At 38.6% G+C, this 14,958-nt stretch overlaps 1 protein-coding gene across 1 annotated transcript in view; it reads right to left on the reverse strand.

The window, feature by feature from the left end:
* The window catches only part of PIP4P2 (phosphatidylinositol-4,5-bisphosphate 4-phosphatase 2), a 68,852-nt gene that overhangs the window by 32,998 nt on the left and 20,896 nt on the right, over positions 1-14,958 (reverse strand). The window contains exons 2-4 of the mRNA XM_011221539.3: positions 6,773-6,921; positions 2,648-2,754; positions 1,056-1,179 (exon numbers count right to left, since the gene is read on the reverse strand). Of these exons, the coding sequence (XP_011219841.2) occupies positions 1,056-1,179; positions 2,648-2,754; positions 6,773-6,921 (380 nt within the window). The remainder of the gene's footprint in view (positions 1-1,055; positions 1,180-2,647; positions 2,755-6,772; positions 6,922-14,958) is intronic.

Below are 14,958 nucleotides of genomic sequence, written 5' to 3' on the forward strand. Positions count from 1 at the left end.
GAAAAAAAAAAAAAAAAGAATAAGCAAACAATTTAAACACATGTAGGTAAATACCAGGAGAGCAGCTGAGAGAGTTCAAAGTATATGGGGGACAGTATTTAGGAATGACCGCTACATATATAAAATATAGGGAATATATATATTATATAATACATAATAGGTTTATAATCCTATTTGACATTGAAACTAAGTACATGAATTACTCTACTAAAAATTAAAATTAGAAGGAAAAAAAGCAAATCATCTACACTTTCTTAAATGGGTTCATCTCTTAGTTTATGCCAAGACAGCAGATCTTGCAGTGCAAGACCACTAGTGACCTCGGCCCTGCCCATGCTCACACTCTGAAAGTTTTCATTACTACTTGGGTTCTAAGGAAAACTGTTGTCTCCCACGAAGTCTGAATAACAAAAGAAAATCTTCCTGACAGAGTAAAGCATTAGGAAATTAACTTTTAAAAATCAAACTTAGGGTTAAAGTTAAAAGCAGTAAAACAAGAACTCCTGTAAATTTTGCTTATATCTAAGTACTTACACCTTATTTTTTTTCCAAGTAGTTTATCTAATTATGGACACCGGAGTTAATTCCCTTTACTCCAAGTTTAATTTTTAAAAATCAGAAAAAAATTGATAAATTATAACAAGAATTTTTCTTGAATCTAGACACCACAAAGCAGGGCCACCACATGAGACTGTGCACTTTGTTTTCTGCTGAGGAGGTGACAGTAAAGCTAAGATTCAGCCACACACCACGCCAAGACACCCATGTTGCTAAGCCCAGAAGGAAAGGGCACTGTTTCTCACTGGTCTACCCAGACAGGCCCCTTTTTGCAAATGAACCAACCAGAGGATGTACCTTTTATCTGATTCACAAAAGATGCAGGACATCCCAGATGCACCTCTGATGAACTGTCTTTCTTAGAAAGGTTTTCTTTTAATCTTCTGACTAATTTGCAGTTGGATAAAACTATAAGACCATGAGCAGTGGCCAAATGTATGTGATTATGACCTACATTTACAGAGTGATGCCACTATGACAAATGTCTGGTTACTTACCAGGAATGTGTTTCCACAATGCCCACACACGACCCTTGTACCTTCTGGCTGGACTGGCAATGCAGGTTGGGCTGGCTGTTCTTCAGATATAAGCATTACTGGGCTAAGGTTAATTATGCGTCTACTGTGGAGAGAGAAAGGAAACAACTTTATTACCCCACAAATGGACTGAGGGCAAAACCTGTAATATATGGCATAGCACTGAAAATAGATTATACTTGTTTTATAAATTGTCAGGCTTTGAAGCCAAATTCACAGAAAGCAGCAATGATTTCAAAAGCAAAAAAAAAGGCTTTTTTAAATATTTGTGATAGAAACCATATATTATGGTGTTGGTTCTAATCAATGGTTTTGGGAACCATTCAACTGCCATTTCTAAGTTCCTACAAGTTCAAATCAGAACGTCATTTGTATCATTCCCTATCTAGGAAGACAAGTTGAGTTTGGTAGAGGACTACACACGTTAAAATATCCTCCATCAACAAATATGTGTGTGCTATGAAGGTACAAAGTGCTGAGTCACAGCCAGATTTCTCCGGGTGGGCTGGTATTCTTCGATATCTATTTAGCCAGAGTTGGACAAAAAGGAAAATGGGAGGTTTCTTTCCTGTCTATTCTATCAGATGGGGTTGCAAATGATTCATATAATGGTCAAAATGCCAGAAATCACACAAAAAACACAGTGAAAGTCTTGAGATACTCCTATCTGGGCACATCTATACTGGCATTTGATTAGGGCAAACAGCTCCAAAATTTATTGCACAGATTATGTTCAGCAAAGACTAGTATCGCACACAGTGAGGTACACAATGACGACTAGAACACTTCCAGGTTAAGATGAATTACATCAAAGGTAAACTAGGTGGTCACTTTTATTTTTTAATTTTTCTTTGAAACATATTTAATCACTTCATATATATATGGATATATACACATGTATACATATATATGTATATATACACATATGTATACATATATGTGTATATATACACATATATATGCAAATATATGCACATATATGCAAATATATACACGCATATATATATATATATATATTACAGTTGGGTGTCACCTCCCTTCACTGATAGAACAGATGTCTGAAGTGGCTTGCAAACAGCGTTCTTAAAAACACCTTTACTGCAACTGTTTAAACACCTGACTACATGCATTACACAATGGGTTTATTCTATTCACTCAGATAACACTTGTAGGCAGGTTGCAACTAGAGAGCTCATAAATACCCTTATTACAAGCATTCCTAATAACCTCACTATACACACAACCATGGGGATAAGTGGTTACTTTTAAATAAGTTTAAGGAGTCACTAATTTATTAGAGTGCATTAAGTACTTACATAACATCAAGAGAACTTTCCTTGCTCATTGAAAAATATTATATCTTATAAATACTTGTGACCATTAATTTCAAACTAATCACATCATTCCTTTTAACAAAGAAACAATAATAATCTAGGTCCTATAATCACTTTGAGGACAAAGATTAGAACAAAGCCTGACACATAATAAGCCTTTAATAAGTATTTGTAGGATGAACAAATGAATGAACGAATAAATGAATCTTTATCTCTTACCAGTTAGGTCTCGGACATCCTATTCGCCGAGATGTGTCCTTACAAATGAGGAGACAATTACAAGGGCATCTAACATATTTCTTCCCTGTTGGGGGGTTTTTGATTGGCTAGATAAGGGAAGGAAATGCAAACACAGCAAATTAACCAAAGGACAGGTTGCCAAAGTTTGTTTGTATATAAAAAGGAAATGATTCCTTAAAAACTTAGACCCCCATGATGCTACCAGAGTACAGGTTAAGGAAAAGTGCATCATAAATGGTTTTAAAATAGTTCAAATGTAGGCAAGCATTCTATGAAATTTTGGGGCTGCAGAGATGTAATTGTGAAGGGTATATTTCAAAATTAGTTTGCAGTGCCCCTTTAATATGAGAAGAAAATTTAAGTTTACAATAAGAATTGTTTTCCCTTTGAAGTTTTAAGACCAGACAAAGTCAACCATCTGTCCTGCCAGGTGCAAACATTCACTACAGGTTCTTGCACCTGTTTGGGAAGAGCAACCTCATTAGGAATAGTGGGCAAAGAGGAGTATATAACCAATGTGGACTTTACTGCCTAGAATATAAGAAGTGATTAATTTTATTACAGCTTTTAACTTAAACAAACAACTTGCAGAAACTCTTAATGCTACCATTTTTTTAGACTTTACAGTAAATTTAAAAGCAAGAATAAACACCAAAGAAAACTCCTTTAAATAAAGGCCTTAGGCTTGTTAGAGTAAATAACCCTATGAAGCAATGAGGACGAGATCATCACTCCTGGGCATACCTGCCAAAAACGTATAGCTTGAATCAATCATTAGGGAATATCAGACAAACCCAAACTGAGGGACATTCTACAAAACACCTTGCCTGTACTCTTTGAAAATCTCAAGGCAATCAAAGACAAAGAAAGACTACATTAGAGATAAAGGGAGATTAAACAGACATGATATCCAAATACAGCATGGAATTCTGGATTCACTCCTGGACCATACTGTGGTCGTTGTTTTTAATGGAATCATTGAGCAAATATGAATTAGGTCCAAAGGTAGGATATTAGGATATTAGTCATTGTATTAATGTTAATTTCCTGTATTTGATCATTGTACTATAATTACATAAGTGAATGTCCTGTTTGTTTTTTTAAGGAAATTCACACTAAAATGTTTAGGGGTAGAAGAGCCCCATGTCTGCAATTGCCTTAAAAGGTTCTTTAAAAAAATAAAAATAAATTTAAAAAATTTTAAAAAAAGATTATTTATTTCTTTAGAGAGAGAAAGCCAATGTGACAAACTATTAATGCATTTGGGGAATGTGAGTACAGGGTCTGTGGGAATTCTCTGTACATAATATGTACTATTATTTTTGTAACTCTTCTGTGAATCTGTAACACGTTTCAAAAAAAAAAGATTTAAAAATATAAGTAAACAATCTTGTTAGAAATATATAAAAGTTAGCAATAAGTCATCAACAATTTATTAAACTATATAACAGATAAAATCTGATTATCTAAAATTTATAAACATCCAAAATGTATTCCCATCCAATCTAAAATTTCAAGAAAACCAGAAATCGGGTTAATTCCTGTATATCCAAATTTTCCCATTAAGTAAATGTGTACTTGGCAAATGACAAGCTTTTTTATATTTTATTCCCACCTTACTTCTAGACTTCAGTTCCCTCATTTACAAAATAAGGCGACTAAACTAGAAGTGGTCTTTAGTGCCCGCCCATACCTTGTCATATCTGATCTGCAGGAAATGGGGGGGGGGGATGGTATTGTCCTTATGCATAAATTTTAATATTCTTACTTAGTAAAATGAGCTTGTATGTGCCTGGTGCTGGGCTGGGCACCTTACCCCTGTAATCCCAAGGGCAACTCTATTAGGTAGATATTATTCTTATATCACTCTACATGAGGAAACACAGTGTGGAGAAGGTAAGTCTCAAGGATAGACAGCTATCAAGTGGCAGAGCAAGGATTCAAACCCCAGCCCATCAGCCTCCAGATCTCAGACTCATAATCACGCAGCCAATTAGCTACACTCTCCCTCCAGGGCTTCTCAACTTTTCCATTAACTTGCCCAAGAAATTGCTTCTCCCTTAACCTTAAATTCTACATTCTCTAAGCCTTGCTAAAATTTGTCCATCTTTTCTCTCCCCCAACTTCTCTCCTTTCTTTCCCAATTCTATCTACTGAAATAAGAAGGACTTTCATTAGCCTTGTTTTTTTGCTTTATGTTTCATTTTTTTAATCTCCTCAGAAATATCAGGTTCCTATCAGAAGTGGCTGCCCAGGAGAATAGACACACTGATCCCCTGTTCTAGGTGACATGAGGAGAATGAAGCACAGTGAAACTGAGCAGGGGACGGTGATAGTGAACAGAAGGGAGCTGCTCTGTTGGACCCTGGTCCATTTACCTGTTCTCTCCAACCCATAATTTCTCCAGAGAAGCTGCTAGTTGCTTAACACCTCTTCACTCATAAATTTAAGATCAAATTATATTGCAAACATTGGCAAGGCATCTGTTAAAGCACTCCTCACACACATTTCCCCCTCTTCTCCTTCCCTGTAATATAACTGATTCCACACAAGGCAATCTAATTAGATACTATTCATTTTCTCTAGAATATTGAGAAATACTTACATTTCCTTACTTAACAGGAGTTATAATGATATAAAAATGTCAGCACAATTTTATGTCCAGAAGTAGTTTATTTGTAACCAAATCCTATTGTTCTGGAATAATGAACTCACCACTTCTGAGCAACCAGATTGAGGCTGTTGGCTAAATCCATAGCCTGTTCTGTTTACTTCCAAGGGTAAATATAAAGCTTTAAAAGTTTTTTTCTACTCATTAAACAAAAGTTTGTAGGGATGGTGGAATAAGGAGAAAAAAACAACAGTAACATCAAATCCAAAGAAATCTCTCAGGTCCTGGGTTTTTGTTTTTTTGTTTTTTGTTTTTTTTAATTGCCATCTTATGTCTGACAACTCTTATTTGGTTGCTAACTCTAAAATGAGCGCTACGGAGGTTAATGCCAAGTTTGCTAGTGAGTGTTCAACCTAAAAAGAAAATAGCTGGTTTTATAAGTATCGCCTCTATTTACACAGTAAAGTTCATCTCCAAATGATGTCCCTCATAAAAAAATATATATTTACAATGAAATATATTGCTTCATTACTTAAGGTTTTATTTTATGACTTTTCTATAAAACATATAAAGCCCAGTATACATGTTTCATGGTTCCCAGAGACACAATAATCTCTGACTTTTTAAAAGACTTTTCTAAAAAGGAAAAATATACAAATACCAACAACTAATATTTAATTGCAGATTTTGCCTTGCATCAGAAACCAGGGATGTCCTGTATGGTGACTAACATACTGTAATAAAAAAAAACATTAAAAAATAATAAAAATAATAATTGCAGATTTTGAGATTGAAATTTTAAAAATAAAGCTAAACACAAAAGTAGAAATATATTTAATCTAACTAGTAAACACTTTGCCAGTTCATTACTTGAAACTGTAAAAATTTAACTTAAAATGTAGTTGTTCTTCTCAAGGTTCAGTTAAAAAAAATGTGCCCTTCAAATTTTTTGAACATTTCTCTAACTTACTATCAAGCAAATAGAATAAAATACCAAGCTTTTTAAAGACTTTGGCACCGCTATCAATAATAAATGCATAATCTTGAGTCCAGAAAAACCATACAGACATCCTACAGATGGAAAGCAAGTTTAAATAATTTTTGACAGAGTAAGTACAAAGTCCACATTTGAAGTGCAATTTGGTATATCTTCATTTTTGTGAAAATCAAAATGGATTTAGCTGTGATGTGGAGAGACACTGAGGATAATTATAAATATCTGACTAGGGTCAGTCTCATGTTAGAAAGTAAAGAGCCAAATGGCATTATACTTAGATTCACCATGAAATTTTCATGATGGAATTAACTTTAAACACCTGGAGACATCTTTGTATGATAAAAGAGAACCAGAGAGAAGAAAGAAAGGATGAGAAAATATGGCCGTATCTATATCCAGCCCACAATTACCTTTAAGTAACATTACTGGAGTATTTCCTTTAGAGACAAGATGGCAGATAACAATTTATGCTTTATTAATGGAAATCCCCACTTACCGTAGCTTCATTGCAAACCGTGCACTTAACCACATGCTGGTGAAGCTTGCCATCCAAGTTGATGAGAGATTGGCACACGCGGCAGTTTATTACTGGAATACCACTGGCATCGGGACTGGCAATGGCTGTATACGGAGGTGGGAGTTCCGCTGTAAAGGATATCAGTCACTGTGATCAGTGGTATTACAGAGAAGAGAAGTAAAGCAGAAACCATCCAAATGACCTCATTCTTGTATTTATGTTTTTAAAGCTAGCCGACTTATCGTAGTTTCAGAGCACAGACACACATGGGACTACATTGTGAAGTAGAATAATTCTTACTCTGATAAAATCTAAATCATGTTTGCCTCGGTCTACCCAAATGATCTGGTTTCCTTTTACTCATCTATATGCGACATACCCACTCTTCCTGCATGACTCGTGGAGCTTGTAAGGGGATCGTGATGATTCAAGCCTAAAGAATCTGACACTAATGATCTGATTACCAAGAGAAATAGTCAGTGAGAACAAAGTTTTTAAATTACTTACACATACCCATAAATCATGCAGCTGCCATGCTGTGTTTACAAAGGGACGAGTATATAACTGCTGGCCATAACAACAACAAAACAGTTTTGGTGACGGTTAAGGAAAGACAAAAGTGAACGTAGGAAAACTAAATGTATCAACATGGAACAGAGCTAACTGGAATGGAACAATGCTAATTTCAGACACAAAACAAAAATAAACTTAACATTTTTTTATCTCAAATTTTTAACTTTAACATTAAAAATCCAGGAAATGCACTTAAGTATTTATGGGTAAAAAATATGATGTCTGGGATTTAGTTTAAATATTCTAAGACAAAAACGGTTTAATAGATGAAACAAGATTAGCAAAATGTTGATAATGAAGAAATATGATGACATAGAAAGTCGTTTTGTTCTTACTATTTTTGTGTGTGTTTGGAAATTGCCAGAATAGGGGCGCCTGAATGGCTCAGCCGGTTGGTCATCTGACTCTTGGTTTTGGCTTGAGTGTGAACTCAGAGTCCTGGGACTGAGCCCCGTGTGTATCAGGATCTGTGCTCAGCTGGGAGTCTGCTTGGGATTCTCTCTCCCTGTCCCTCTCCCTCTGCCCCTCCCCACTCCATGCTCGCTAATTCTCTCTCTCTCTCTCAGATAAATAAATAAACCTTAAAAAAGAAAACAAAATTCCCAGAATACAAACACACAGACACACAAACACACATACACACACACAGACACACAGAGTTTTTTGAGTCCTAAGTTTGCCTGATTGGGTAAAAGGTGGAAGCCCAGTTTCAGAATCATGCTTATCTACCAGAAGTATATATTTGTTGTGGAAGTCTGAGAAAAAGAATCTAGATGTACTACTCTGGAATGGGATTTCTTTTCTTTTTTTTTTTTTAAGATTTTATTTATTTATTTGACAGAGATAGAGACAGCCAGCGAGAAAGGGAACACAAGCAGGGGGAGTGGGAGAGGAAGAAGCAGGCTCATAGCGGAGGAGCCTGATGTAGGGCTCGATCCCAGAACACTGGGATCACGCCCCGAGCCGAGGGCAGACGCTTAACCGCTGTGCCACCCAGGCGCCCCTGGAATGGGGTTTCTAAAGGGGACTGTCTGACCCATTCTGTAGCTACTTCAATAACAGGCCCAGGAGGCCCTTTTCAGGAAAGGTATTGACTCGAGAAAGGGCCACACCTCAACATATGATTCACGATTGAAGCCCCACTAAAGAGCACTGGTATTTCAAGGGGCTTCCGCGATACTCTAAAACACAATCACAGTAGCTAATCATGAAAAGAGTTATTTTTGAAATAGAGATTTTCTATCCGCTGAATTAGATTCTGAACTCTATTGTATTTTTTAAAGCATAGCACACCACGGTATGTTTAAAATCTGCATATTACCACCTGGCATCCTTGAGGTTTATCATATAGATTTTTTTAGACTAGCAAAGGATTGGCAATAAGTGTTATTCATTTAAATGATTCATAATAAGGGGCACCTGGGTGGCTCAGTCGGTTGAGGCTCCAACTCTTGGTTTCAGCTCAGGTCATTATCTCAGGGTTGTGGGATTGAGCCCCCAGTTGGGCATCGTGCCCAGCAGGGGCCGGTGTCTGCTTGGGATGCTCTCCCTCTGCCATTCCCTCCACTTGCACACACATGCTCTCTCTCTAAAATAAATAAATCTTTAAAAAATAATAATAAATGATTCATAATAAGCTGAATTTCCATAGCAGTCAGGCTCTGAAAGAGGCCACTTTGAAATGACAATACACATACATTTCTGGGAGGCTTCTACCAGAACATTGCCAAATACTGAACTTGAAAAGAAGCTACAGAAGTCTTAAATTATAAAAATAGCTTTAAGTTCTTGAAAGAATTTGAGGTTGATCTAGAGTTACTTGTAATGTATTAATCAAGAAGGAAAAACAGGTTAAAGGAACAATGAGTCAACAGTACATTGGAGCCCTTGCAATCTGCAGATTATTTTATCAGATCTCAATAAAGAAGATATTGTTCTGGGAAAACAAATACATACCTCACTAGAAATTCTAGACACACTGCCTAGTGTTTAATAATAAATATTGCCTTAATAATTATTAGCATTATTAATAAAAGTAGTTTCCTCTCTTGCCTTTTCCTTGAGTTATGAAGTAACATGAAGTAGTTCTCCCATAATTCCCAGTCTCCGTCTTATATAATATGACAGAAAAGAAATGTAAAGACAGAGAATTTCAGAAAGAAAACAAGTGCATTGAGGATGGGGGGGAGGCCACACAGCAGCCAGTAAAGCCCATCTACTCCAACAGGAAAAAGCTTTGCTCAAAGGAATCTAAAAATCCCAATGGGGGATTAAAAACGCATTTAAAGTGCATCACAGCCAACAAACCCTGCGAATTTTTTCTCTAAGATTTGTACCACATAATTTTTAACCTGTCAAAAAAAAAGCTTTCGATTATGACAAAAATATGCTTGAATCTTTCGGAGGCTTGAAAAGAGGAGGAGGAGGAAGAAAAGAAGAACAAGTGAGGATCAGAAATTTATGATGGGAGAGGCTGTAAATTCCATGAGACCAGAGTCGTGTCTGGCTTGTTCAGGACTGACTCACCAGCACTTGTCATAGTGCCTGGTTTATGGTAGATGTTCAGTGACTATTCATTGAATCAATCAATGATGGATGGATGGATGGATGGATGGATGGATGGATGGATGGATGGAGAATCACTGAAATTTATCAGATATATCTATTTCTCTTGGGAAAATAACACTAAGTCTATTACTGCTGCTCTCATTGAAGAGGAGCTTGGGTCCTAGCATTTGATTAAGCCTCACTGAAAAAGGGGTCCCTACTACATAGAAGAATGCGATCCAAATCATGCACCGCCAGAGGTGAGGTAGTCAGGAGACACTAGCCTGCCCACCAGATAAATGGAATCAGTCCAAGAGATCAATAGAATGACAGATGCTGCAGCCTAACTGCTCCACTAAACAGTGCTTCCAGGCCTACTGCCTCAATTTTCTGTCCATTACTTCAACCCTAAGCGGATATAGAGATATGTCTTATACTTTAACCCAAGAAAAAATCTTCACCTATAACTCCAGATCCTTTTGTGAGGGACTTTTAATTTCAGAGATATATTCCAGTTAGTAAACCTGTAATAATTGGCAATTTAGATTGTTCAAGTCTCTCTCTTTTCACTTTAAAAGTCAACAGATCACAACTACCACACCTGTTTCAAATTTCTGCCCTGGATAGAAAGTCATCTCAGAACTCAGCATCATTTGATACTGAGAGCCACAAAAAGTCTCATTTTGGAAGAGTCTTACTATTTAAACATGGGCATTTTCTCTATGGGGTTTGCGTAAGTGAAAAATCTTTTTTTTCCTCCATGTGAGCAGTATTTGTTAGAGCAATAGTCCCCAATCCTGAAAAACTCCTTCAAAGTTCCAGAGTTATACCTACCGTGTTAGAAATTGCAGCAATATTAGGAATAACATAGTCTAATTTCTTCAACTTATGGAAGACAAAACTGAAGCCTTGAGGTTCTAACTTTTGAACAGATCTATATACAGCCTTCGGCAAAGTCAAGAGCCGACTGCACTCCCAGAGGTTTCTCCACAGTAACAGTTGTCTCTCTTGGTGAATAATTTAATACAGGCAAAAACGTAAGGACAAGTGAGAATTCTGTAGAAACACTTAGACAAGAATCAGATCTGAGCTAAAAGGGAAGAGGAGAAGGAAGACAGGGAAAATAAAAAATAGGACAGAGTATAAAAAAAGAATCCATTCATGATAATAAAAACCTCGTAGAAAAACCGAGACTCATAAGAGACAATATGAAAGAATACGGATCACAAGGCATACATAACGGTCTTCCTGAAACACTCCAAAGGAACCATTATTATTCTGTAAACCCACAGGTGATCAAATTACATTTTCCCATCATAAACACAGACCTAATTTATCTATTTTATGCCAAACAGCCCTGTGTCTTGCTAATTCATCCTAGTGTATTCATCCGTACTTCTTCTTTTTTTTTTCTTTTCTTTTTTTTTTTTTTTACCAGATATATCCTCCAGCATTTGAAAGGTTGGAATTGTTTTTGCGAGATTGCTCTGACCTTTCTCAGCTCAGTTATTCCTTTATAAGCCCCTTCAATGGCTACATCTTTCTGTTTCGTTCACTTACTTCACTAATGCACTCTTTATATTCACCCCTTGACAAAGATGTGGTATCAAATTGAAAAATGACATCCAATTAAAATGAGAGATATTTTAGGACAGTCTGATTACAGGATGAGCAAGCAAAGTATAAAGGGCCAGCCTGTGAGGAAAGCCCTGACTGGCTTTTTCTCCTCCTTGGGATCTTTGTGGAGAATATGGGTTAGGGACAGAGTGAGGCTGCCTGGTATGGGTTATCTACTTCCAGGGTAAAACCTCTCCAGTCCACTTATGCATTGAGAAGGGAAAAACCACCTTCTGTCCCTCCCCTCTGTGAAACCAAAGAAAACTATTCTGGGAGACTTTTGGGTTCTTCTAGAACCAAGAAACCCTCAGAAGGTTCCATCTGGCTGAAGTCAGCATGGAAGGGTAAATATGCTACTTAGGACGTTACTGACCCTTAGCTGCAAATCTACCCTTGTCTGCTTTGTCATGCTGGAGCCGAAGCCCTGCAGACCACACTGTAGCTTTGCCAGGTGATAAAGGCAGCCTGCAAGCTTGGGGGAGGAAGAAGGGACTTACAGCCTTCTCCCCAGGTGGACAGTCTTTCTCCAGAACTCAGGAACATCAGCACCAACTGGCCAGTGCCTCTTAGAAGTCCTGTCTCAGTTCTGCAGAACCCCACCTCTAAATTATTACATCTTAATGAGTCCAATCACTTCTTTCTGTTCTCTCAGCCCTAGACCTCATGGTAGCGGCTTCCTGCATTTGATACCTACTTGATACCTCAGGGTAGTAGTTTTACCTTTTAGTTACCTATTTAACAACTTCATACCTAATTAACATTCCTATTATATTCTGTTGTGTGGTTTCTATCTTCAGGTCTTAACTGATACAAAGTATCATGCCAAGAATAACCCCAGGAAATTGACCCTCAAAAATGGGATTGAAGTGGGGCGGGGGGCTCAGTTGGGCATCTGACTCTTGATTTTGTCTCAGGTCCGATCTCAGGGTCATGGAATCAAGCCCTGCATCAGCTCCATGCTCAGTGGGGAGTCTGTTTGAGATTCTCTCTCTCCCTATCCCTCTGAGCCTCCCCCTACTCTCCCTCTCTCTCTCTCAAATAAATAAATAGTTCTTTTTTAAAAAAAAAATGGGATTGGAGAAATGGTTTGGTCATGCCTTGGGCTCAAATGCACTGCTGAGCTCCTTTACCAGTGGGACACAGTATGGTAGACATTGATGGCTTGTCGTGACATACTGATGAATCAGATTATCCCCTGTAGATGCCTGTGATGTTCGTGGCTCCTTCACTAGACCATCACAGCAGTAATCATTACTATATAGACTGTGATATGGGTCAATTCCCATGAATACACTGGAACATTTATGGAAAGAAAATGAGAAGCTCAGGTCTTCAAATTCTCAGCTCAAGTCATGGTCAGAGAACCAGAGAATTTGTCCTGCAGCCCTAAAAGTATCCCTTACGTCCAATTGTCACAGGGCTTATACTGCTGTAAATCAACACAAATTTAATTTCGTAGATTGCAAAATTATAATGTCAGGTAAATCCACACAGCCTTACCAAGTTCTCATGTGAAGGTGAGAACATTGACTGTGAAGGAATGGATCCCTGAAACATGGAAAAGGGACAATTGGTTGTAGCCAAACAGAGGTGAGAACCCCCAAGTCACTCTGAGCCTCCCTTGTGAGTAGAAAGCAGCTTCTCTCCTAGTGTTTGAAGAGATGAGCCTTCCCTCACAGGAACGCTGCAGTTGTCTCACTAGTGGACAGCCATTCTCCTTGAGACACATACTTACCCCTGGTTGGCTCAAAACACAGAACCAAGCTCAGATCTCAACACGTTCCACAGGACAAGTAGAAAGCAGCAGTTTATACATCAAGAGAATTGCAAGGTTTTGAAAATATATATTGTCAGAAACCTGGGGAATATGCGTGGGGGTAGATCCTAAGAGTTTTAAACCAAAAAGGATGGAACAAAGGAGTTGAGCCAAATTTAATCATATGGGTGCGCTTGCCAGAAGCTCTGGACTCAATGTTTGTTTTAAAGCTGGAAGTAGCTCTCTGTCAGTTTCCTTGTCTGTTGGTGAGACTTGGCCCTACATTCAGTGGAGCTGTAATGGCAGAACATTCCTAGCATGGTGCAGAAGAAGAATCAAAGGCTTAGGGAGTTACAACACTGGAGTGAATTTATCAGATGAAATGAGCATGCCCACACCCGACTACACTGATTTGCTTATTTTCTACCTTGGACTCCTGCTCCCGGGCAATCCTAGTTTCGTAACTGAGGAGGTGTGATACAAAGCCCTGCTGTAAGCTCTGATGCCAGAGAAAGTCCAGAGGCCTTCAGCTATATTCAGGAGGAAAGCAGCCGCCAGCCAGGCACACCGTGGTGGGTTCCCAGGAGTTAGTGCGCAGTCGGTGGGGCACGGGCGTCTGCTGCGTAGCAGGCGCAGTGTAAACGTACATCAGGAACACCGTGGGCGGTGAGACAGGCCCCAGGGCTTCAAGAGCTCATGTTCTTAACATGGGGAAAGACAGTAAAAGCGCAAGGACAGCTGGAGGTGGTAAGTGCTCTGATAAGCACATGCACAGGGGCTTTGCGAGCACAGAAGAGGGTGTCTAAATCTGATCAGGCCGAGTGTGTGTCAGGGGTGCAGGGTGGTGGCAAGGGGAGAGGAGGCTGGTGGTATAGTCATTCTAGCACAGTTTAGCTTTCCTCCGGTACTGCAAACTTTCTCTAAATTGTTACCTTTAACTCCTTTCTCCAAACAGCAGCTCTGGAAAAACAGCCACACCTTATTGTGGTTGTAATATCAGCTGGGAACCAGTATCGAGCTACATCCGAATGCCTCCAATATTGCTTGTAAGAGCTCGTGTGTGCCTGTGGCAGACCCCAAGGCAACAGCAAACCAGGCGGTCTTATCTAGCAGGTGATGAGGAGGACTGAATTCCACTCTGAACTATTAGTCTGTTGTCTTTTCCTCCCTTCGTGGTCTCAGGCATTTGGGCCGAATCAAAACACTGCCACATAACTGGAGGTGCTGGCAAGAAATGCCCAGGGACCTGCCAATGACCAGTTCCTGGATGACAAAAGCTTCTGCTCTGATCTGTTTCTCATAAGGCAATATTTCTGCCTCATTCTAATAATGCATTTCATCTGTGTCAATAGTGCTTTCTTCAAGTATTGACAGTGAATAAGTTATGTATTATTTTTTTTATTTATTTATTTGACAGAGAGAGAGCACAAGCAGGGGGAGCAGCAGGGGAGAAGCAGGCTCCCCACTGAGCAGGGAGCCTGATTTGGGGGGGTGGGGTAGGTCCATCCCAGGACAGAGATCATGACCCAAGCTGAAGGCAGCTGCTTAACCACACTGAGCCACCCAGGCGCCCGTCATGTATTCTTCTCTCACTTTATCAACTACTGTGTTTATTTCTATTTCAAAAGATGCAATTTTTTTCTGACATGATTTATGTGAAATCATATTGTTT

This window comes from Ailuropoda melanoleuca, chromosome 9 (genome assembly GCF_002007445.2).
Source record: "Ailuropoda melanoleuca isolate Jingjing chromosome 9, ASM200744v2, whole genome shotgun sequence".
Classification (NCBI taxonomy): domain Eukaryota; kingdom Metazoa; phylum Chordata; class Mammalia; order Carnivora; family Ursidae; genus Ailuropoda; species Ailuropoda melanoleuca.